The sequence below is a fragment of the Leuciscus leuciscus genome (assembly GCF_965113295.1).
Source record: "Leuciscus leuciscus genome assembly, contig: HAP1_SCAFFOLD_373, whole genome shotgun sequence".
Lineage (NCBI taxonomy): Eukaryota > Metazoa > Chordata > Actinopteri > Cypriniformes > Leuciscidae > Leuciscus > Leuciscus leuciscus.
The window spans coordinates 49,948-71,870 of record NW_028118366.1 but is presented as its reverse complement, the minus strand read 5'-3'; the positions used below and the strand labels follow the sequence as shown (position 1 = coordinate 71,870).

The 21,923-nt window shown below is 37.3% G+C and overlaps 2 protein-coding genes across 8 annotated transcripts; both read right to left on the bottom strand.

Moving 5' to 3' along the window:
- Positions 1–27: 27 nt before the first annotated feature.
- Positions 28–3,102, bottom strand: LOC309491580 (uncharacterized protein). Of its 3 annotated transcripts, none has more exons than XM_082190648.1 (4): positions 3,020–3,102; positions 2,821–2,902; positions 1,853–2,372; positions 28–314 (listed from the first exon to the last, which is right to left on the bottom strand). In XM_082190648.1, the coding sequence occupies exons 3-4, from the start codon at positions 2,204–2,206 to the stop codon at positions 282–284; spliced, it is 387 nt and encodes a 128-aa protein (XP_082046774.1). In that variant the 5' UTR covers positions 2,207–2,372; positions 2,821–2,902; positions 3,020–3,102; the 3' UTR covers positions 28–281. The 3 variants fall into 3 exon arrangements, with proteins under 3 accessions (XP_082046774.1, XP_082046775.1, XP_082046776.1); XM_082190649.1 differs by having other exon boundaries at positions 1,853–2,363; XM_082190650.1 differs by lacking the exon at positions 3,020–3,102 and having other exon boundaries at positions 1,853–2,363; positions 2,821–3,007.
- A 930-nt stretch (positions 3,103–4,032) lies between these two features.
- On the bottom strand, positions 4,033–19,156 carry LOC309491578 (NLR family CARD domain-containing protein 3-like; the record flags this gene model as incomplete). Of its 5 annotated transcripts, XM_082190642.1 has the most annotated exons (8): positions 4,033–5,343; positions 5,435–5,481; positions 7,436–7,609; positions 9,553–9,726; positions 9,863–11,698; positions 13,825–14,010; positions 17,627–17,700; positions 18,941–19,156. In XM_082190642.1, 7 exons carry the CDS (start codon positions 17,656–17,658, stop codon positions 4,796–4,798), a joined length of 2,997 nt encoding a protein of 998 aa, XP_082046768.1. The 5 variants fall into 5 exon arrangements, with proteins under 5 accessions (XP_082046768.1, XP_082046770.1, XP_082046767.1 ...); XM_082190644.1 differs by lacking the exons at positions 17,627–17,700; positions 18,941–19,156 and adding an exon at positions 16,552–16,623; XM_082190641.1 differs by lacking the exons at positions 17,627–17,700; positions 18,941–19,156 and adding an exon at positions 14,463–14,530.
- Positions 19,157–21,923: the final 2,767 nt, after the last annotated feature.

Below are 21,923 nucleotides of genomic sequence, written 5' to 3'. Positions count from 1 at the left end.
AAATGAACTTTATTAAAAATTATTGATTAAATGTGTATGCAGTTTACATTCGGGAAATAGCGATATTTTGTCATGTTATGTCTATATTTTGATATAAATGTATTAAGTGTCTATCTTTAGGGAAAAAAAATACTTACACAATGTTTTTTTTAGGTTCTGGTTAATAAAATCTTGAAAACGTTGTCTGTCGAGGATTCCACTTCCGCTTTTATGTTTGAAGAGGGTGTATTAAGCCCCGCCCACACAAAGCGTCTGCTGCTTTCATTGTTTTCTGAAACCCATTAGAGCCCTGCAGCAGATAAACACGCAGTCACCTGTCAAGAAAAGTTCAGAAAGTTCTTTAGTTTTTTACATTTTAAATAGTTAGAATGCTGCCTCTGATATTTTATAAAACGACCAGAATTATCTTTAAGATATATATATATTATTTAAAGGTGCCCTAGAATGGATTATTTTATTATTTTAGAATGTTTCCTGGGGTGCCCTTATAATGTTAGTATGTTTTTTAGATCAAAAGTTGTTATAATTTAGAAATAAAAGGCATATTTCCTAGCCTGATTTCATCCCCTGATTTGAACGCTCTGTTTGAAGGGGCGTGTCTGCTGTGAGACTTCAATGTAAACGGCCACTGCTGTGATTGGCTGACATGCTTGCATATGAAATCTGGCATTCGAGCTATCTGGAAACCTTTTACTATTACAGCTTTTATACGTTTTTACTATTACAGCTATCGGGATTAACGAATCATGAGAAGTTTTTTAAGTATTTAGATCTATTCCCATCACATAAAAGGTTGCAGTGATGACCATTGAGCAGATGACAGCCTGTTGATTGCGTGAATGAAGATCTTATCACTGCAACGCGATTTACTGATGCATAAACAGTGTTGAACGACTTTGAGAGAAAGATTATCTGTCTGAACTTGAACAATTACACATCAGAAATTCACATAACCCACTGGTTCTCCAGAGGCTCGGATGAAGGAGCTAAACAAATATTTTTGTGTTCATTTGTACATCCAAACACTGAGCAACTGCCATGCTTCGTTCGCTCGTTTGCAAGCCACGATGTCTCTCGAGGAAAAAACAATATCGCGCTGGATCTAGATAACACAGTGTAAATTATCGTTAATAAAATCACTACTTACCGCTTGCGGGAATATAACGTTAGCTAGTTGAAATTGCCCCCTTCGTCCGTTTGAGACGCCGAGAGAAGCCTGGCTGCTTGATATTGTTCCAGGTTAGAAAAACAGTCCGTGGTGAAATGGGCAGAGCAAACTAACAACTTCGAATTAAACTGTAGCGGTATCCGATTATAGATAGATAGATTAGAGATAGATCTGCCATTTTCCATATGATCCTTCACCTGCAGAACTTCTGATGATTCGGCTGCGCAGTTTCGCCTGGCCTTGAACATGGGCTGGCATATGCAAATTTTTGGAGGCGTACATATTAATGATCCCGACTGTTGCGTCACAGTTGGTGTTATGTGGAGATTCGCCTGTTTTTCAGGGGTGTTTTTCAAAAACGAGATTTAAATAAGAAAGAGAAAACTATGGTGTTTGAGACTCACTTTATGTCATGTCCATGTACTGAACTCTTGTTATTTAAATATGCCAAGATAAATTCAATTTCACATTCTAGGGCACCTTTAAAAAAAAAAAAAATCTCCTTAGTGACTGTGCTGAGAATATCACCTGATAAAACTGAAATTTTTTTTTTTTTAAATAAAAAATTTATTATTAAATATGCCACAAAATGTTATTTTTATAGTAAATCACAGCTGTAGTACCTACAAAGTCTAAGACATCTGAAGTTTAATTTGTTCATAATCTTTCGCCATATTCTCTTACCTCAAAGATAAAGTCGTAGTCTGGAGTTATTTTCAGTTCCCTGTCCAGAATGAACTTCTGCACAGAGATGGCTTTTCCGATTCCAGTGATGCCTTTAGTATGAACAGTCTTGATTTGGTCTTTCTCCTCGCGTCCTGGTTCAGGAGAGGCTTTAAAGATGTCATTGCAGTAGATTGGAGTATCTTGAGAGTGTTGTGTTCTGGCTGTTTTCTCCATCTGTAAAACCTCATGTTCTTCATTCACTCCTTCTCTCTCTCCCTCTATGATGTAAAGCTGTGTGTAGATCCTGTTCAGGAGGGTTTCATTCACCTGTAGTTTGGTCCCCTCAAATAATCTCTCATACTTGTTCTTCATGCTGGTTTTGTGCTGGTCTTTGACTCTCTGTAGTTCGTCATCAACTGTTTTCTGCAAGTGTCCTTGAGTGTAACAGTGAGCAGAACCAGCAGGACGTGTTCTGGATCTCTTTCTGCCCCGAGGACAGTCAAAGTCTTCAGATGGTCTGGACTGATCCCTGTATAAACTGTAACAGGTATTTACATAGACCAAATCTCTATACTCTCAGTCAACATCTGGACTAAACCAAATCAACAATGAAAAATGGAAAACATAGTAAATGTCCATTTACTCAAACACACAACAGCGCTGAATTTATCATAGTATCATTAGAATTCAGAACTCAGAAATATCACTTTAAATTTCCTCAAATAACTTTTTAAAAACCTCATTGCAATAAACATTACAGTGAAACAATTACGTCTGACATCACATGCAATTTGATGTGACATCATGTGATCAACTGGAAACATCTTCGTCTTTGTATTACCTTCATGTTATAATACAGGATATGAAGATGTTTAATTAAGATATTGATTTCATTTTTAAAATTCAGTCAAATTAACTTATGATGAAACCTTGTCTGAATCATATCCATATAACTATAGCTGGAAAACAATTACCTTGAAACTTACCTTGAAATATATTGATCATAGGATTGTCCGTGTCTGTAACTGTTTGAAAGATACTTCTGTGTGTTTTATGGTTCTGTTCTTCCTGTTTCATCAAAAAGCAGACATAAGGAGTGTCATTAAAAAGAAATGAATGGCATGTGCACAAGCACAAAGCTAGAATAGTCATTTGCGCATCAGTTTTTGTGTTCCAGTTTCAAACCTGATAGCATGTGCTGATTTTGTTCCTCTCTTTATGGTCTGTGGTCCAGTCTCAGTATTTGCTTATGTGGATTTTTGCAAAGTGTCTGATGTAGCCTATAAGATCTTTAGTAGAATTTATAATTCATCATTCAAATTGTTGTACTGCAAAGGTGTGTATACCCTGAGCTTAAAATATGTAAATATAAGTTTTATAAAGATATACATATTAAAAGAAACAATGTTAAATGTTCCAACAGTTTGTGAAGTATAATTTCAAATTTTAATTTTCTTCATGATTAATCAGCTATTGTAATCTCTGTCCAGAAGGTGGCGCTAAATGATCATCAGATCATCTAATCTCAATCAAGTTAAGAGAAATGCTTCTGTTTATGTGTGCATAGCAGTGTTATGACCTCTTTTCTCTAACGTTAACATTCATAGTGTCGTCAGTTAGTTATTCATATGACAAACAAATGAATAAACCTGAATTCTAATTACAGTTCTTAAATCAATGATTAAACTTACAGTACAAACAAGACTGTTGTTTCAGACTCATCATTTCAATAGGTAAACACTCAACCTTCTTCTATGAAAATTTTGGGTAAAAAACAGGCCGAACCTTTACAGTAAACAAACAGCATCTAGAGGAACCGGTTTATTGTTTTTACATTCGCATTCCACAAACCAGTTCTCATGATAATAGGCTTCCACCGCCCTCCTGTTATGCTTTATGAACTTTTCTGATTTCATAAATTGAGATCAACACTAAGAAGCTGTAGCAGATCATGAAATACCTGAGAATATTTACCCTGAGTTTATCTGTGATTGTGAATGTTCTAGACACTTCAAGACGTTCGTCTCATCTGTATTGCAGTATTTTTGTCTTATAAAGTAGTTTGTCTCGTCTCTGACAGTCAAGAGACGAAAGCTAGTCATATACAGAAAATTCCAGTTGTAGTCAGTGTTTATCGCTAATCGATTTCCACACCCTTGAAGCCTTTCTTACAGAGCAATTTACAGTAAATAATATAGTGAGATTTATTACTTTTTTATTGAGAATAGACCAACAGTGTATGCAGTGCCACATTTCAATAAAAAGAGAATACAAAAAAAAAAAAAAACAATAGTAAAAAGAGATGCACTATCAACAAAAGTCTAAAATCTAAAATTAATGTAAATAGGAAAAATGTGCAACACTCACTCTTAAAGAAATCTTACTTGATAACGAAAGTTTAGTTTTTTAAGTGCATCTCAATAAGGACATAACATTTGTTTTCATATGATTGACTGTTTAGTGCTTTTACACATTCATGTTTTACAGCATGTTTTTCTCAATGTAACATTTGCTAAATTTGTAGTTAAATAGTATATTTACTGAACTTTCCTGTCACACAGTAGAGCGTTGGTGCTTGCAACTCCAAAGTCATGGGTTTGATTCCCAGAGAAAGCAAGAACTGATAAGAATGTAAATGTGTAGCTTGAAATGCAATGTAAGTCGCTTTGGATAAAAGCGTCTGCCAAATGCATAAATGTAATTTACTGTATATGAGTTCAGTTTTTTAAGCGCATCTCAATAAAGATGTCACATTTGATTGACGGTTTAGTGCTTTTACACATTCATGTTTTACAGCATGTTTTTCTCAATGTAACATTTGCTAAATTTGTAGTTAAATAGTATATTTACATTATATACTGTATATAGTGATTTTCACAAGTTTCATCAAACTTCTCCACTTATAGTCATTTTACCAAGATTATAATGGAGGTAGAAGCGTTGTCAATGGTGTCTCTGTTGTTAAATCTGACACAGACACAGTTCAGACTCAAAAACCTTAAATCCAGCATAGAGGGGTTCAGTGAATGTGGTGTTGAATGTGTGTAAGTGTGTGAGTGTGTGTGTGTCAGAGACGCTGTAGAAGGACAGAGTGCCGGACGGCCAGTCCAGATACACTCCTACTCTCTTGGATTTTGGTACATGGGTTGGTATGTTATTGCTCACATTATTGTGCCAGACAGTGAATGCTTTACTATTGCAGAAAAGGCACCAGGATTTGTCATTGTATCCAAACTTACAGACAGTCCCTCCAATCCTGCTGATTCCTTTATAGGCCACTGCTATACGAGCCCAGGAACCCCGTTCATCGTCCCCAAGGCCCCATTCAACCTCCCAGTAACAGCGTCCAGTCAGACTCTCTCCACACATAACCTGAGGAATACCAGCAAATCTCTCTGGATGATCAGGATACGGCTGACGCTCTTTCACATATGTGATCTTTCTGTTCTCTTCAGACAGGATGAGTTGATTGTGTGCTGTGTTTGGATCCAGTGTGAGATCACAGGCATCTGAACACAAGATGACAGATATTAAAAAACAGTTTGTTAATCACATTTATTTGTATTAAATGTGCAAAAGTTTGTCAGAGGAAGAACCTACATTTGCTTAGTCCTGGTTTGATACAGAAGGGCCCTTTGTGATCCAAACTAAAACACAAACATACAGACAAAATGAACCGTTAGTACATTGAAAACTTAAATATAGTGTTGTCAAATTTATGTGTATAGCGCTTTTCCTGTCATTCTAAAGAAGCTTCACATGTGTGTATCAATGTCTTAGTAAGAAAACAGAAAGCAGTATCTGCCGATACCAGTATATTTTGTTGCACAACAGCGCACGCACAGCACAAGCTGACTGACCGGTTTATGAGAATGGCAAATTGAGAGATCCGCGATCAAATCATTAGAAGTGATTATCGGCCGATAGTAATCGGTAGCCGATCAAACATTGCAAACATTAAGGTTTAATAAGGTTTATTTCCACAATGCAGCCACAATATAACTTATGTAAAGTATAACTTATGTATCGGTTTTGTTTAATTTTTCCTTTTTTTTTTTATATCTGATATTCTGATTCTTAAATGCATGTAAGTGAATTTATGTGGTCGTTCAAACACCTAATGATCATGTTAGTTGATCTATAATGCTTGACGGGCGCTACCATGTTAGTTTGCACTGCAATGCTGAATATCGGGTTGCATGAAAGCACTTAAGTTAAGAAAACTATAGTTATAAGGTTAAGGGTACTCTTAGTGAAACATGGGTTGCAAGAAAAAAACCTAGAGGTCCACTTAAGAAACCTTAAGGCTGTCATGAAGTGTTTTTCCTTAATTAATTGAGTTCACTTAAGTTCTGTTATGCGTTGCAACAAAGTCCATTTAGCCCTCAAAATAAGTCCCAAATTAAGTCATCTGCTGAACTCAAATGTGATGGATGATTTCATGTTAATTGAGGAGGAGGATGTGCCAATGTGAATTTTTAGTGATCGAAATAAGCCTGTTGAAAGTATGACATGAAACAGGGTGTATTGTCAAACATAAAAATTTAATAAACACCAATGTTTTCTTCTTTTGTTTTATCACAGTGGATTATTTATCTCATGCCAGGCTTTAGTGTTGTGCGCAAGAGTGACTGATTATAGCGGCAGGTTTGGGTGTTTTTCCCCCATCTTTGAAAGTAATAGTTTTTTTTATTTTTTATCCTTGGTCCAGTTTGGTTTAGATTTCTTGTTTCCAGTACTGTGTAGGGCTGGATAGCGCATAGGACCTGTCTAGGACACTGAACGTGTCAGTCAGTGAGTCTAATCACCAAACAGGCAAAGTGGCATTGAAGGGTGAGTATAATACAATAACAACGAGTTGGACATATATATTGAAATTTAATGGAAAACTATGTGAGTGGTGTGGCAGGATTTTGAGCACCCTCCAGTGTCATAGCTGGATTTTTGAAAACAATGTGCTTGAATTTTAACTCAAATATTGTAGTTGTACAGTTGTGTAGTTTAGAAAATGTTCAACTTGGTTCAAATCAGTGGTCCGTTATGTTCTGTTTATTATTGTGGGAGATTTCGTAAATATAGCAACCGCTTCTCCATTGCAGTCTTATGCCAGAAACTAGCTCAACATGCTTATTTTAAACACTTAGGTAAGGGTGATGCTTAAGACGTTTGTTGCAACGGTCTTAAAGAATTCCCTTGCCTCAAGGTTCTTTCCCCCTCAGTGATACCCTTACTTAAGAGGTTTCTTGCAACTGGGCTCAGAGCTGTTGGGTTTACAAAACGTAAATGCATCCACTTCTCACAAAATACATGCAATTAAGAGGCTGGTGAACTTGGTCTATCTTGATGTGAATAAAATCATGTTTGAAAATTAGTATTATTGCTGCTTCCACAGACATCAGTATGTTTTATAAATTTGAAAATTGAAAACACTAGACAGTTGTGATACATAAGGGCATCCATTCTTTCCTTATGCATCCATTCTAGCTCAGCGCCAGCCAAAGCGAGAAAGCAGATTTGAATTTAGCATTTGATCACATGATGTACTTGAAAGTTCTAGTCACATCTGTGTAATTGTACACGTCAATGGATAATTGTCCTTACTTGAGCATCTGCAGTGAGCAGTTGTTATCCATCAGTTTGTCAGAGAGCATCTTGACTCCTGACTCTCCTGGGTGATTGTAGCTCAGATCCAGCTCTCTCAGGTGTGAGGGGTTTGAACTCAGAGCTGAAGACACATAACCACAGCCTTCCTCTGTCACCATACAGCCAGACAACCTACAGAGAGAGAGAGGATCTGAAATCTATTCTTGTTTTTTTTTTTTTTTGGTCATTTTTGGTCCTTGACAGCAACTTGGTCCTTGTGCAAATCCTCTCCTTTTGTGTTGCACAGAAGAAAGTAAACTCATATGCTTGAAACAACATGAGGATGATTAAATTACACAATTTTCATGTTTAAGCAAAATCAATGCTTTTATGTTATAGTAACTTGTAAATGTAACCAGTGTAACTGCTGTATTTCTCATATGTGTCCACATTTGTTTTAATGTGGAAAACAGAAAATATGATCCGATTTATTGAATATCTCATGAGTAATTCCACTGGACTATACCTGGAGTCTCTCATTTCTCTCTTTAAATCATCACTCACCTTTTCTTCACTACTTCTCCCTATTATCATTTACAGTGGGACTGTTTGTAACTAAGAGAAACACAGTAGACCAGATATCTTGTTTAGTTTTTTTTTAATCTGTCAAAATGATGGAAACTTTTGGAATGTTTTCATAATTCAGCAAATGGCAGAATTTTCACACATACGTGAACATTAAATGAATCAAAAAAATTGTTAGGTTGTTAGAACACTGTTAGCTCTAAAGGGACTTTTTCATATTAGTAAGGGAGACAGTGGCACATTTGTTTTCCTATCAATGGTAGATCTAAATCGATATGGCTGTGTTTACCTGTGGCCTCGTGTCTGCGGACGAATCAAAGCTATGCCACTAGGGAAAAGGTGAGGTGAGCTGCTCCTCTTATCGAAAGCTATTTAATGTAATCTGGTAATTGAAATAATACATAGCATCCAGAGTATATGGCCTCTTATCAGAGATTACACATGGCTAAGTATTATCACTACACACTAGGGCTGCACGATTTGGGGAAAATGTCACTTTGCGATTATTGAGGTCAATATTGCGATTGCGATATAATAAACAAATGGTTTCATGAGTCAGCTTGCTTGGTTCTCAAGGAAAATGCACACACAGATTAGTGAAAATGCTGAAATGTGTATTTCTCGACTCAAACTAGCAACAACAACTAAATGATTGATAACACCTATAATGATCAATAAGCCATTAATGTCTGGATAAAAATGACCCCTCCCAGCCCTGGGTGTTTCTCCCTCATATCTGCTTCGAGGTCTTGATTGTGGCATTTATTTGAGGTTTAGAATCCATTATTCCTGTAATTCTTTTGTCTTATATGAATTTAATAAAGAGCTCTATCTCGTATTCTGTCCAAACATACCGCGTCATCTACGTCAGCTGACCTGTAAATGTGCAAAAACTGTTTCCATTGCAGTTATGCGAAATATTTATTTTTTTGAATTGCCTGAAAAACCATCTCATGTGAGCGTAAAAACTTTTTTGCGATAAATGGGAGTTTTTGCGAAATTGACGTGTTTCCATTGGCCGTATTTTCAATTCGCAATCTCAATTTGTGCAATTTGAAGGGTAATGGAAACGCGGCTAGAGACGCGGATCTCACACGCGCCTCATTCTCTCACGAGTCACAACTCTTTACATTCATCATAAGACTGCTCTTATGTTATGAAGATACTAGACAAAAAGACATTTTGGCATAATTGTGTGTGTTATTGTTTGATCAAGCGAGAAAGAGAACTGTGTTCTGGCGTGCTGTCTTGTGCGTATGCACAATACTAGTGCAAGTCTTTCTGTGTGTCACAGTCAGGACTGTGCAGGCAACAGGCAAAACAGGCTTTTTTGTCTTGTCGCGCATGAATGGTTTAAAAGCATTTGCACGAATAAGAGCGGGATCATGTAACACTAGCCAAAGGATGACAAAAATGAACAGATGCTGCGTTAATTGCGTTAACAGCCCTAATTTGTTTTTTTCAAATAAAATATAATCTAATATAATCGCGTAGGCTTGACATCACGATTGCGATTGCAATATGATTAATCGTGCAACACTACTACTCACCTGAGTATCTCCAGCTGACAGTGTGGGTTCTTCAGTCCATCAGAGAGTAGCTTCACTCCTGAATCCTGCAGGTCATTGTTACTCAGATCCAGCTCTCTCAGGACAGAGTTTGAGGATTTGAGAACTGATGACACAATTTCACAGCACTGAGCAGTGAGGTTACAGCCGGCAAGACTGAAAGAGAGTAAAACAATTTTACTGTGAGTGCAAAATCTGTAATAGTGAAAATACACATCATTCAAGTAATGTAAAAAGATAATAAGTACATAATGTAAAAAAAGTCATAATTTAATAAGTACAAATAACTCACAGGGCTTTCCTGCAGTTGATCACAGCTGGTATCAGTCTTCTTCTACCCTCATCTGATGTGTTGTATTTCTTGAGGTCCAGCTCATCCAGCACCTCCTCTGACATCTGAAGCATGTAGGCGATTGTTGAGCAGTGAGCAGGAGAGAGTTTCTTCTCTGAGTGTTTGTCTGATTTCACAAACTCCTGAATCTCTCTGGACAGAGTCTGATCTTTCACTTCCAACAGACAGAGAAACAGATTGATGGATCTTTCAGCGGAGAGTCCATGTCCATCTTTGATTTTCTCTTTAATGTACTGTGTGGTTCTCCTGATGCTCTCTGAGCTGTTCTCTGTGTGTGTCAGTAGATCCTGTAAGAGTCTCTGATTGGACTCCAGTGAGACGCCCAACAGGAACCGCAGGAACAGATCCAGCTGTCCATTCTCACTCTCAAGAGCTTTATCTACTGCTCCTCTAAGCAAATTATGCATTGAATCAAAAACCTTAAGGGTCTCCACGGTGCTAATTAAATAGCAGTAAAACACATGGAAAGCAGCTAGAAACTCCTGAACGCTCAGATGGATGAAGCTGTAGACTTTCCTATTATGAATTACAAATTCCTCCTTAAAGATCTCAGTGCAAATCCCAGAATACACTGAGGCGTCAGTGACGTCTATGCCGCTCTCAATCAGGTCCTCCACATAGAACATCACATTGCCCTTCATCAGCTGTTTGAAAGCCACTTCAGCAAGTTTCACAATCACTTCTCTGTTGGACTGCAGGAGTTTCTCTGGATCTCTCTCTTCATACTTCTGATTCCTCATGTTGATCTGAATCAGCAGGAAGTGAATGTACATTTCAGTCAGAGTTTGAGGAATTTCTGCACTCAGATCTTCTTCCAGGAGCTTCTGAATCACAGTGGATGAGATCCAGCAGAAGACGGGTATGTGGCACATGATGTTGAGGCTTCTTGCTCTTCTGATGTGTGAGATGATTCTGCTGGCTTGATGCTCGTCACTGATTCTCTTCCTGAAATATTCCTCCTTCTGAGGCTCATTGAATCCCTGAATCTCTGTCAGACGGTGGATGTATTTAGAGGGGATCTGATTGGCTGCTGCTGGTCTGGAGGTGATCCAGATGAGAGCAGAGGGAAGCAGAACTCCTTTCATGAGGTTTGACATCAACACACCCACTGATGAAGTCTCAGTCACATCAGAAACTTTCTGAGTGTCTGAAAACAACAGTGTGATTCTGCTTTCATCCAGACCATCAAAGACGAACACAACTTTACACTCCTCATAAATCTTTGAGTCCAGATCTTGAAGTTCAGGATGAAAGTCCAGCAGAAGTCTGTGAAGACTGTACTGATGATCTCGGATCAAGTTCAGCTCTCGAAATGGAAGCACGAACATGAAATCTACATCCTGATTGGCTTTTCCCTCGGCCCAGTCCAGAATGAACTTCTGCACTGAAACGCTTTTTCCGATTCCAGCGATGCCTTTAGTAAGAACAGTCTTGATTTGGTCTTTCTCCTCGCGTCCTTGTTCAGGAGAGGCTTTAAAGATGTCATTGCAGTGGATTGGAGTGTTTTGTGAGTGTTGTGTTCTGGCTATTTTCTCCATCTGTAAAACCTCGTGTTCTTCATTCACTCCTTCTCTCTCTCCCTCTATGATGTAGAGCTGTGTGTAGATCCTGTTCAGGAGGGTTTCATTCTCTTGGAGTTTGTTTCCCTCAAATAATCTCTCGTACTTGATCTTTATGCTGGATTTGTGCTGGTCTTTGATTGTCTGTATTACATCATACATTGGTTGAGGAGAATCCTTCTGATGGTCTCCAGTATGGGCATCTGTTTCCACATTGCTGAAACAAGAAGAAAAATAAGTGTATACAGAATAGGAGGATCCACCACTAACTACAGAGATGCTTAAATGTAATGAAATTTACTCTAGATGTGTTTTTTTAGCTTGTTGAATTGACAAATAAAGACAACAAGTAAAAGTAAAACCAAAACCAGAGAGGAACATACAGGAAACACAATATGTAATGTTTTGTACTCACTTATGTTTACATTTACATTTAGTCATTTAGCAGATGCTTTTGTCCAAAGTACCATTATAATAAGAAAACAGTAAGTGTACCGTTACAGTAAGAATATTAGTCAGTATCAAATAGTTATACTTTCTACCTCTGCCTAGATTAATGATACTCTGTAGGAATATATAAACCTGCACATTTAAAGAGTTATATTACATTGATGGTTGAGTATTTCATGTTCAGAAGTCTCCATCTCTGGTAATGACTCAAATATTTGTTGTTAATTCTCACAATGCATGATGCCATATATCCGTTTCACTAAGTTTATAATTGGGGCTCTTCCAGTGATTTGATATTTATACAGAATGAAAGTTTAAGTTAGAAAATGTAATCCCTCTGTGTATATTTTGTAATGAATGTTTACACATGAACTAATATATTAGCCAGGGCTCGAGACTAACGGCGTCCTATTGTCCTGGGGACGATAGAAAATGTGTTTAGGACGAACAGAAATATTCTCCAGGACGCCTACAGGACGAAAGACATTTTTGTATGTGTGTTCATTTATTACTAGCCTATTAGGGTAACTTACTTAGAAAATGCCAAAATTAACTGACCAAGCGCTGACTACAACTGAGCACGTCTTCTCATGCTGTTACTATAGTTACTGTCACTGGCCGGCTACTCACCCGGAGACTTGTTTCGCGGTAGATCTATCACATGGCTTAATGACATCGCAAATATGTTGCGCTGGTTAAACAACGGTGAGGACGAGGTCAAACAGATTGAGCACCAAGACGGCCATGCATCTCCTCCATCGAACCCGAGTAGGCCTACAATCCCCGAGTTTGATATGTACAATTTAAATTGATTATTTTATTTGTATTAGTCATTGGATTGAAACAGTCTGCTAACTGCTTGCTACTAACCTACGGGCGCTACCCCGGCTATGTGTGTGTGTATATTAGCTAAAGCATACATTTAGATTTCAATATATTTGTGGTCTTTTTTCTTAGTCAGTCTAATTTAGGGTGACCAGACTTTCACGTTTTCTGAGGACAGTCCCTGTTATTGATGCAGTGTTCATTTCATTAACGAATAATTTTCCTTATTATTCGTTATCACATTTTTTCACAGACGAAAACGAGACGATAACTAAATAAAAACTAGTTTTGAATGACAAAAACTATGACGAAAATCTATTGACATCAACTTATAAAAACTAGACAAAAATGTTAGTGACGATTTGGGAAGCGATCCAGTCAGAACTGATGTCCTGCGTTTGTGATAGATGCGCACATTTGTACTGTAACGTGCTGATCTACCCAGCGGCAAACGGGTTGACATGCGCTGCATGTCTCATAAAACGTAAAAAAATTTAAACGTCTGGGAGAATGAGTAGAGCAGACATATAGATCTGAATAAGAGTGACGTCGCAAAAAAAGAGCTCTATTCGGTACGGTTTTCTGTGCGCACACACCCGACCCGAAGCGTGCAGCCATGCACAGACTATACAGCGCGCGAGTACTGAATTGAGCTCTCTTTCGTGTCTGAATGGACAAATACACACAACATTATGTCGAAATGTCTGTTTTGGAGAGTATTCACGTAATCTATGTTGGTTATGTCTTAAATAGTTTTGAGTGTATCGGATGTGCATCAGTGCAATTGGATCCGCATGTCATTGGACATGATCCGATGTCTTAAAGTGACAGTGGCAGGGCTCCAGACTAACTTTTTTCACCTTTTTTTTTTTATTATGTGACTAACAACTATAGATGATAATAACAAAGTACAGAAACAACATGTTTATTTTGGGACGGTTGACGTTCACTTTAGGACGGTTCAAATTGTTTTTCAGGACGGTTCCAGGACGGAGGTGAAAAAAGTTAGTCTGGAGTCCTGATATTAGCAGTTAAATAACTAACTTGATCTAGCGTGTTTATACTCACATAGGATCAGTAGTCACTGGTTTACCACTGAGGTTAAAAGGATTATCCATGGAGCTGTAACTCTTCATAGACACACAGCTGGGTTCAGGAGATCTCCGGGACTGAGAACATCCCTCCTCTGTTTTCTCACTGAGACTCATTTTAGAAGCAGCATCAGTCTTTTTTCTCTCCAGAAAGCTATTAGTCCTGCCAATACATAGTTTATAAATGAGGAAAATTCACATCCATACAAAGACACAAGGAAGACTTTCTTTAAAGCTGCTTTGAGACAGTGTGTATTGTGAAAAGCGCTATACAAATAAATTTGAATTGAATTGAATTGAAGAGCACACTGAAAGGCCACTAGACATCATACATCTATATACATATGCTGTATCATACATCACAAACAGCTGTTCTATTAGTTTACTTTTAAAGATATTTTTGAACTTTTAAACAATTACAAACTAAAACAATATTTTAATTTGAATGTAATATAGAAAACATGTTCTGAATGCGAGATTGAAGGAGTTCTTCAGTCTTTAGGGCAGAGATGTGAGTTTCTCTAAGAAACATAATAACTAGAACAACTGGTTTACTGTACAAGATCATTTCTTTAAACACTAAACCTCATTTCAGCTAAACCTCATTATACTCGCATAGGATCAGTGGTCACTGGTTTATCACTGAGGTCAAGAGGATAATCCATGGATCTGTCACTCTTCATAGACACTGCCATGCAGGCTATAATTGCGAAACATTATTGGATAATTCTTATAATTTACATTTCTCTGGGCCAATCGGAATCGTATCACTTTTTCTCTTGGCCAATCGGAATCTTAGCACTTGCGTCATAATCTTGAAGCACACACACCATGATGACACACACAGCGTCAACAACAGCTGAGCTCGCCATTTGCCTGGTTTACCGTGCGAGTCTAATGGAAACTCACGCATGAATTTTCCTGCACTGAACTTGTTTTAGCGCCCGCCAAAGTGAATTTTTGTCCCGCTAAAGTCTTATTTGATCGGTGAGTAATGTAGATGAACGGCTGCGTTTGTGACAGGGCGCATGTTTTAACTAAAAGAACGACCAGAGAGAGAGAGAGAGAGCCGGTCGCGTGCGCGCGCACTCTCTGAGTAAACGACTTAACCGTCTCCAAACTAGGCGCTGTGTTGCTCTCTCTCCCTCGCACATATTAATCAAAATAAATCGACACGGTGGTAAAAGGTCGGAAGACCAAAGTTTCGTGTGGAGCATTCGGAGATTTTTTTTCCCCTGAATTATACTGCTGGGTGTGAATTGTGCTAAATAAGTTTCCTGATCTTCTCTGAAAAGCGTTCCGGACAGATCAGCTGACATAAAACAACACTTTAATTAAACGAAATAAAACTATACAGTGATGAAATGTTTTCTATGTTGACAACTTGACACAAATCTTGGATGTCCATGTCCTAACTGCTGGGATAATCACACAACGCGCACGACACGTCCAATTCGCGAACTAATAATGACTCCTTTGAACCGATTCATTTTAATGAATCGTTAAAACAACTGATCTTTCCAACAGTGAACTCAGGAGACGTCTGAATCGGTGTATAACTAATCAGTAACACTTTACAATAAGGTTCTATTTATTACATACATTATATAAAAAGTGGAGTTTGCTAACTCAAGCTTAAACTTTAAAATAAATAAAACCACTTTTTTTTAAAAGCATTTAAAAAAAATTTCCACACAGTGCTATCAAGAATCGATAAGAGAATCGTTAAAGAATTGGATTGATAATTTTACGTCTTTGGATTACCCTGTTCAATAAATACTGCATTTGGATCCTCAACCTTCGTGTCTCAGAGCAGTATGTGGCAACTGTAAATGCTAAACTTTATTTAATGTTGAGTTCCTGTAGCTCAAAAAGTTAGGGATGACACTAGCAAGTCCAAGGTAATTAGATGACGATGACCTGATAAAATGTATAGCTTAAATGCAACGTTAATGGATTGCAGTTTTCTCCATTTATGCTCCTGTGTAATGACCCTGAATTCACTATGAATGATGAAACAAGTTTATATTATTGGTGATACAGTACAGTATTCAAATTTTTCTTTGATTTTCATAACTATAAAGATAAATACTGTAAAAAGATAATAACAAATACATGTTTGTAGATAAACTAAAGTTTTTAACCTCAAAACATAAACCATAAATATAGATATCTATATTTAAATAGCCATAAAAACTGCCTATGCAGTAGTGCCAAAAATAAACAAAACAAATGTAATGCACTCAAATTTATGTATAGTATCATAATCAGTTTCCATTGAAACAAACGTCTCAAAATAAAGTGGGAGTGGCTTGTGAGACGTGACATGAAAACAATATAAAATAATACTAACATTTACAAATAGTGTGGAAAACATTTCATTTGTGTTCCGTGAAAAATAGCATTCAACGAATCTGTCACCGCATCTGCTGGAAAGCAGGTAAAATTATTTGTGTGCACGCGCATGTCCCCAGTTTATAAACCCTTTATTGTGGGATTTTTTTCAGTCTCTTTTTTCAGACGGCATATATCCAGCTTTATTTTCCACTGCGTCATAACAACAACAACAACATCCTTCACGTTTGCCAAGACAGGGTCATTCTAAAAACACTCTCAAAAACAACTGCAAAAACATAAATAACAATAACCAAGAATTTATCATCTAAACGAAACATTTCTAGCTGTTGTATATAAATGTACTTACGAGGAAGAACTCTCCCACTGTTACAGCCAACTTCCTTGTCAAACTACCTGTGTGTGTTGCTTGTTTCGTCTGACCTGTTCTTCCGGTTATTGAGAATATGACTAGAGATAAACATCCCTAACATCACCAAACTACTAATATAGTTGTATTTCTGATAACTCTTGGTTATCCTGTTATTTATTAGAATAAGAGAAATCTAAATGTACGAATAAATGTACAGCTTTTATCCCACATCTCTTATGTTTATTTGATGCATTCATTGATGTTTAGTGTGAACATCTTCCTCTAGTGTCGCACGTCATCATCACATTCTCAGGTGAGTTGCTGCTGATTCTACTGTACATGAACATATTTCTCACATTCAGTGAAACGTGAAGTAACTGAACACGCACTAAAAATGAAAACTCAATTTAACGAGATGGTCCTCACTGCAGAACACGAGATCCAGGGGGCGAGGTTTGATCCAGATCCAACTCCTCCCAGTTTATATACTTTGCTTCACCAGATGAACCAGCATATTTGTAAAGGTTGCAGCCCACAATTTTAAGAGTAAGTTTCAACGTATGAGTGTGTTATGTGCATGATGTAGTGCAGTGCAGTGTGAAAGGATGAGAGTGATTTATCATTTAATTATTTGACTGTCCTGTGGCTGAGTTGACTGTATACACATCCATCCATTTTGAATGTGCATCAATCAAGACAAAGAACATTTTCCCATGAATGGTCCTGCATAATCAACATGCAATCTTTGCCATGGTTTGCAATGGATACAATGGGGCTACAGCCGGAACATTCCTATGTTCTTGGCACATACAACAGGTTTTAACCAACCTTTCGACATGCTGATCTTCCTTGGGCAACCACACATAACTTCGGGCCAAAGCTTTACGATCTACCAACAATGGTAATGATTACTTGGGGCCCCCCAGAGCACACAACCATCCTGTACACTTAATTCATCTTTTATTGATGTGAATGGGTCAAACTCTACTCCCATTAATTCATGCAGGGATCCTTGTTGTGACATTTCTCTCACCCTGGATAAAACCGGATCTATTTGTGTCCACCCTCTCACCTGTTCTGCTGTAATAAAGGTTGTGTCTGCATTCTCCAGCATTAGGACTCGTTCCTCCTGTTCAGTGCCAGATTCTGTTGACAATGGTAAACGACTCAGAGCAACTTAATTTCAAAGATCCTTGCCAGGCTTGTAGATGATGTTGTATTTATATGCTCTTAGTGACACAGACTCCTTTCCTTGTCCATATAAATCTTTGCTGGTGGACCTTTCAATTCACCCAATTCCTCTTTAAACACTTCTGCATGTTGGCTAAGAACTTCGAGCAAGGTTGAATTTCCCACTCCTTGAATCTTATGTATGGCCTTTCATTTCACACCCAACTCCTTAATCCACCCTCTGCCCAATAAATTGGGTCCTTTTCCGGGTACTACTACTGGTAACTCCTTCACTGTTCCTGTGTATCTGACTTCCACCGGAGCAGAACCTAACACTGTTAAAGCTTGGCCAGTATAGGTTTTTAACTTTTTTTTTTTTTTAAATGTATGATTTCCCCATAATTTGGAAAACATTTACCCATTCATTACAGTCACACCACAGCCTGTATCCACTTCAAAAGATACGTTTGACTCATTAACAGCCAATGTGATAGTCAGTGGAGCCACCTTTGGAATCTCTCGGTTTCTTTCAAACTGTGAACTGTAAAAAATACCCTCTTCATAATACGACCTCTGTCCTCCTCTGGCCACAACTCTCTTGCGTCTTTCTCCCCTTTGAAAGTTTGTTTCTTTTTGAACTTTTTGATCTGCATACTTTAATCATGTGTCCTTGTTTCCCACATTTGTGACATTTCTCAGAAGCAAATCTGCACTCATTGGTCAAATGTTGCACACTTCCACATCTGCAACCTGCTCTACTTTTACTATCTTCTTGCTTTACTGATGTTTTATGCTAAATCTGCTTCTGCCAACAGTCTACATTGAATACGGTCATTTATGCCACATTCCAGTCTATCTCGAAGCATCTCTGTCAATTTTTCTCAATAATTACAATCATGAGCCAATTTCCTCAGATACTCCCACATACTTAAGTACAGTTTCCACCTGATTCTCATGAATTGAAATTAAACTGCTGTACAATTTCACTGGGTTTTGGGTTGAAATGCTCTTTTAGCAATTCCATTAATGTCTTTGTTCCTGGTTTAATTGGCCTCAATACATTTAGACTGAATGTTTGACTTCCTACAGTGCTCAACAATATAGCTTTTTGCTTGTCTGCATCTGTAATATCATTTGCCTTTAAGAAATGTTGCAAAATTTAACAATATTCTTCCCAAGAATGAGATGGACTTTCAAATGGTGTGACGGTTCCTACCATGTTGCCCATCTTCTTTTCCAAAGTTCCAACTTGTACGGATTCAGCTTCCTCACCTTTCAAAAACTTCATTCCTCTTCAAAAATGTAGTTTGCTTGCTTTCATCCTCTTCGCCAAAATGTAATAACTTGAAAGAGACAGATTTGTTTAAAATGTTTCTTTTTACTCAGGTGATTCAGCAGCAAGCAGGACACTTGATAACATCACAGGTGGATTACATATGCACACATAACAGGTTCTTCTTTGCTACTTTTTAAGCCAAGTCGAATGGCATTAGATTGCCCCCTACAGGTCGATCTACAAAAGCTCCCTCTACAACACCCTCTAATATTGGTGTGTTATTCTGTAAGAAATTAGTCAGTGTGCTTATGATCTGCTCCCAATGTGCTTTCCCTAATGTTTCACGTTCAAAGATTCCTTACTGTTTTCAGTGTATGATTTACCTTGTGTTTTAATAAAAATAAAAAATGAATCTATTTCATTGTGCTGATAGAGATGCTTTTATTGTATTATACTACTATACTTTATGCTGCTATACTTTAGTCACATTCAGTTTTATAATAATATGCATAATCAGTGGTGGAAAAACCACATATTTTCTACTTCAAATAGAAAGAGAACTTGATTTAATATTACTCAACTAAAGGAGAAGTACCTACTTATTAACCCTCTGGAGTCTGAGCGTTTTTTTGGGCCCTGGGGGTGTTCTGACATGCTCTGACATTTGTGCTTTTTTCAGTTGCTTATAAACATATTAATGGCAAAGGTGTAAATTCACTCTATATAGCACAAACAGGACTACAATAATATGTGAGCCACATGTATGTACATGTTTTCATTTTTGAGAGAATAATGTTTATGCGTGGTTATCGAAAAAACTAAAAATTAAAGTTTTTGAAATAAGGCCACAAAACACATACTAAATATGTGGCAATAACACTTTTGACTAATGGATGTCGTCGCCTATAGTTTTTTCTTCAAAATTATGTGAAAATAGTCTTGCTTTATCGTTCACATAAAACCATACATTGATTTAAATTGATGTAAAACAGGTTTTGCTTGGAAAGCCAATATGCGAGGGGGGCGTGAACGAGGAGTGGTTTACACCCTAGAATACACCCACTCTGCATAATTAGCCATTCACTCAGGTGTGACACTGACTGAGCCACAATGCAAGGACAAAAGATATATTTAGAAGAAGACTTATATTGACCATTTAAGATTTTGCTTACATCTATCTTGTAAATATGTTTTGCTATTTTATTAAAACGGTTACAATTACAACAATAATTACAATTTCAACAATATTTCAAGTGTACTCTTTCTTTGTAAAAAAAATGATTATAGGCCTACATTTTATCTATGTATTCATTAGTTTGAATATAACCAACATTGGAACAGCTAACATCTTAGTTGATGACTTTATTTTTGACAAAAATAGTATTTTATATATAGAAATTGTTAAACAAAAGCTTATTTGATGTGGCAGTATATTCTACAGTAAAAACTGTACCCAAATCTAGTCAACAAAATGTTGTCTTTCATATTTCGCCAGACTGTAACTTTGTTTTCATGAAATATTAGGGCATATTGTTAATTTGCAGTTTAATACGTTGCTTATACAAATAGCCTACATTTTATTTCAACATTCAGTCGATGTTTACTTATCTCAGTATAGCAATGCAGTTTGCTAAAACATCATCATTCATTCACACACGCGATTTAAATTTAAACTGTCTTTGTCAGCTGTGGTAAACAGCGCGCATCTCTGCCGTTTATTCATTCATAAACAGAAACCCACGTGAAGAAATTCACGTGAGAAGGAAAAAACTTACTAGTATGCCTCAGCTCGCTCCTCGATATACCCGCACTTCTGAGGGACATTTTCCATTAGTATTATTCCTCACAGCGCTGCAAGACGGTGTAAACAAGTAATGATCTAAATAAACTTGTGTGTTTTCTCGAGCTGAGGGGGGCGTTCACAGGATTGCCTCAGCCATTTGCGTTTGAATAGCGCGCGCTCTCCGTGGGCGGAGTCACATTACATCTGAATCAGCTGTAATGAGGTCGACTGGAATCGCTCTCTTTTAATACAGATTTCACAAGATGAGAATATTTGTTTTTTATATAAATTACTTCATTTAAAAGAAGAGAATTCAAGCTTCATGCCTGTGTGTCTGTATGCCTGTTTGACTGAGTATTCGCTGAGTTATTGTTCATTTTCGGACGCGTTTCAGAATGGACTTCACTGGCAGAGAGAAGGCAGAACTCGCTTCGTGTTTATTTTTCTTTGTTTGGCAAAAAGCACAACACTTTGTTTTTATTGTGAGTATACACAAAAATAATACACATTTAACAGAATCGATTGATGTATGAAACTCCTATGGAAAATCAAAGTCAACAGAGTATTTATGAGTTTCTTTTACACGAATAAAAAAAAAGCGAGCTGGTATCGCCGGCGATACCGTAGATCTCAGGGGGTTAATCTACTAATGTATTTGAAGTCAAAGTGCATGTGGACTACTGAGAGGGGTAAAGGATCAGCCAATCAAAGAATACACTTATTTTTATTAAATATGTATTCTTACATGTAACATGGAACTACAGGCTTTTCAGGGAAGTTTTTGTTTGTTGTTTTGGAGTAAAAGCAAACGTTTCTCCAAATGAAAATATTCGAATAAAGTACTTGGTTATTGCCCACCACTGTACGTCATTATAGGAGCACATTCAAATAATGTACAAACTACAGTGTTTGTAACTAACAGCGACAGCTGTGCAATATTTCACACAGTATAGATTCATAAAAATATCTCGTTGTTTATAAACATTGATATGAATATTAGACAGTTTTTATTTCGCTGTTTCTGTTCCTGCGTAATTTAAGCCGTTTAAAGAAAGTTTACCATACGCTCCTGTTGTGCTCACAAACCACGCCAAGGTTAACATGGGACATTCGTTTCAATTGATAATTAAACTGGTCAAT

Excerpts from the sequence above, each read along its gene's own strand:
- LOC309491580 (XM_082190648.1), bottom strand. The coding sequence starts at position 2,206 with ATGAAGAACAAGTATGAGAGATTATTTGAGGGGACCAAACTACAGGTG. Across the intron at positions 315-1,852 it reads ACTACGACTTTATCTTTGAG|GTGACTGCGTGTTTATCTGC; the intron begins GTAAGAGAATAT and ends TTTTCTTGACAG.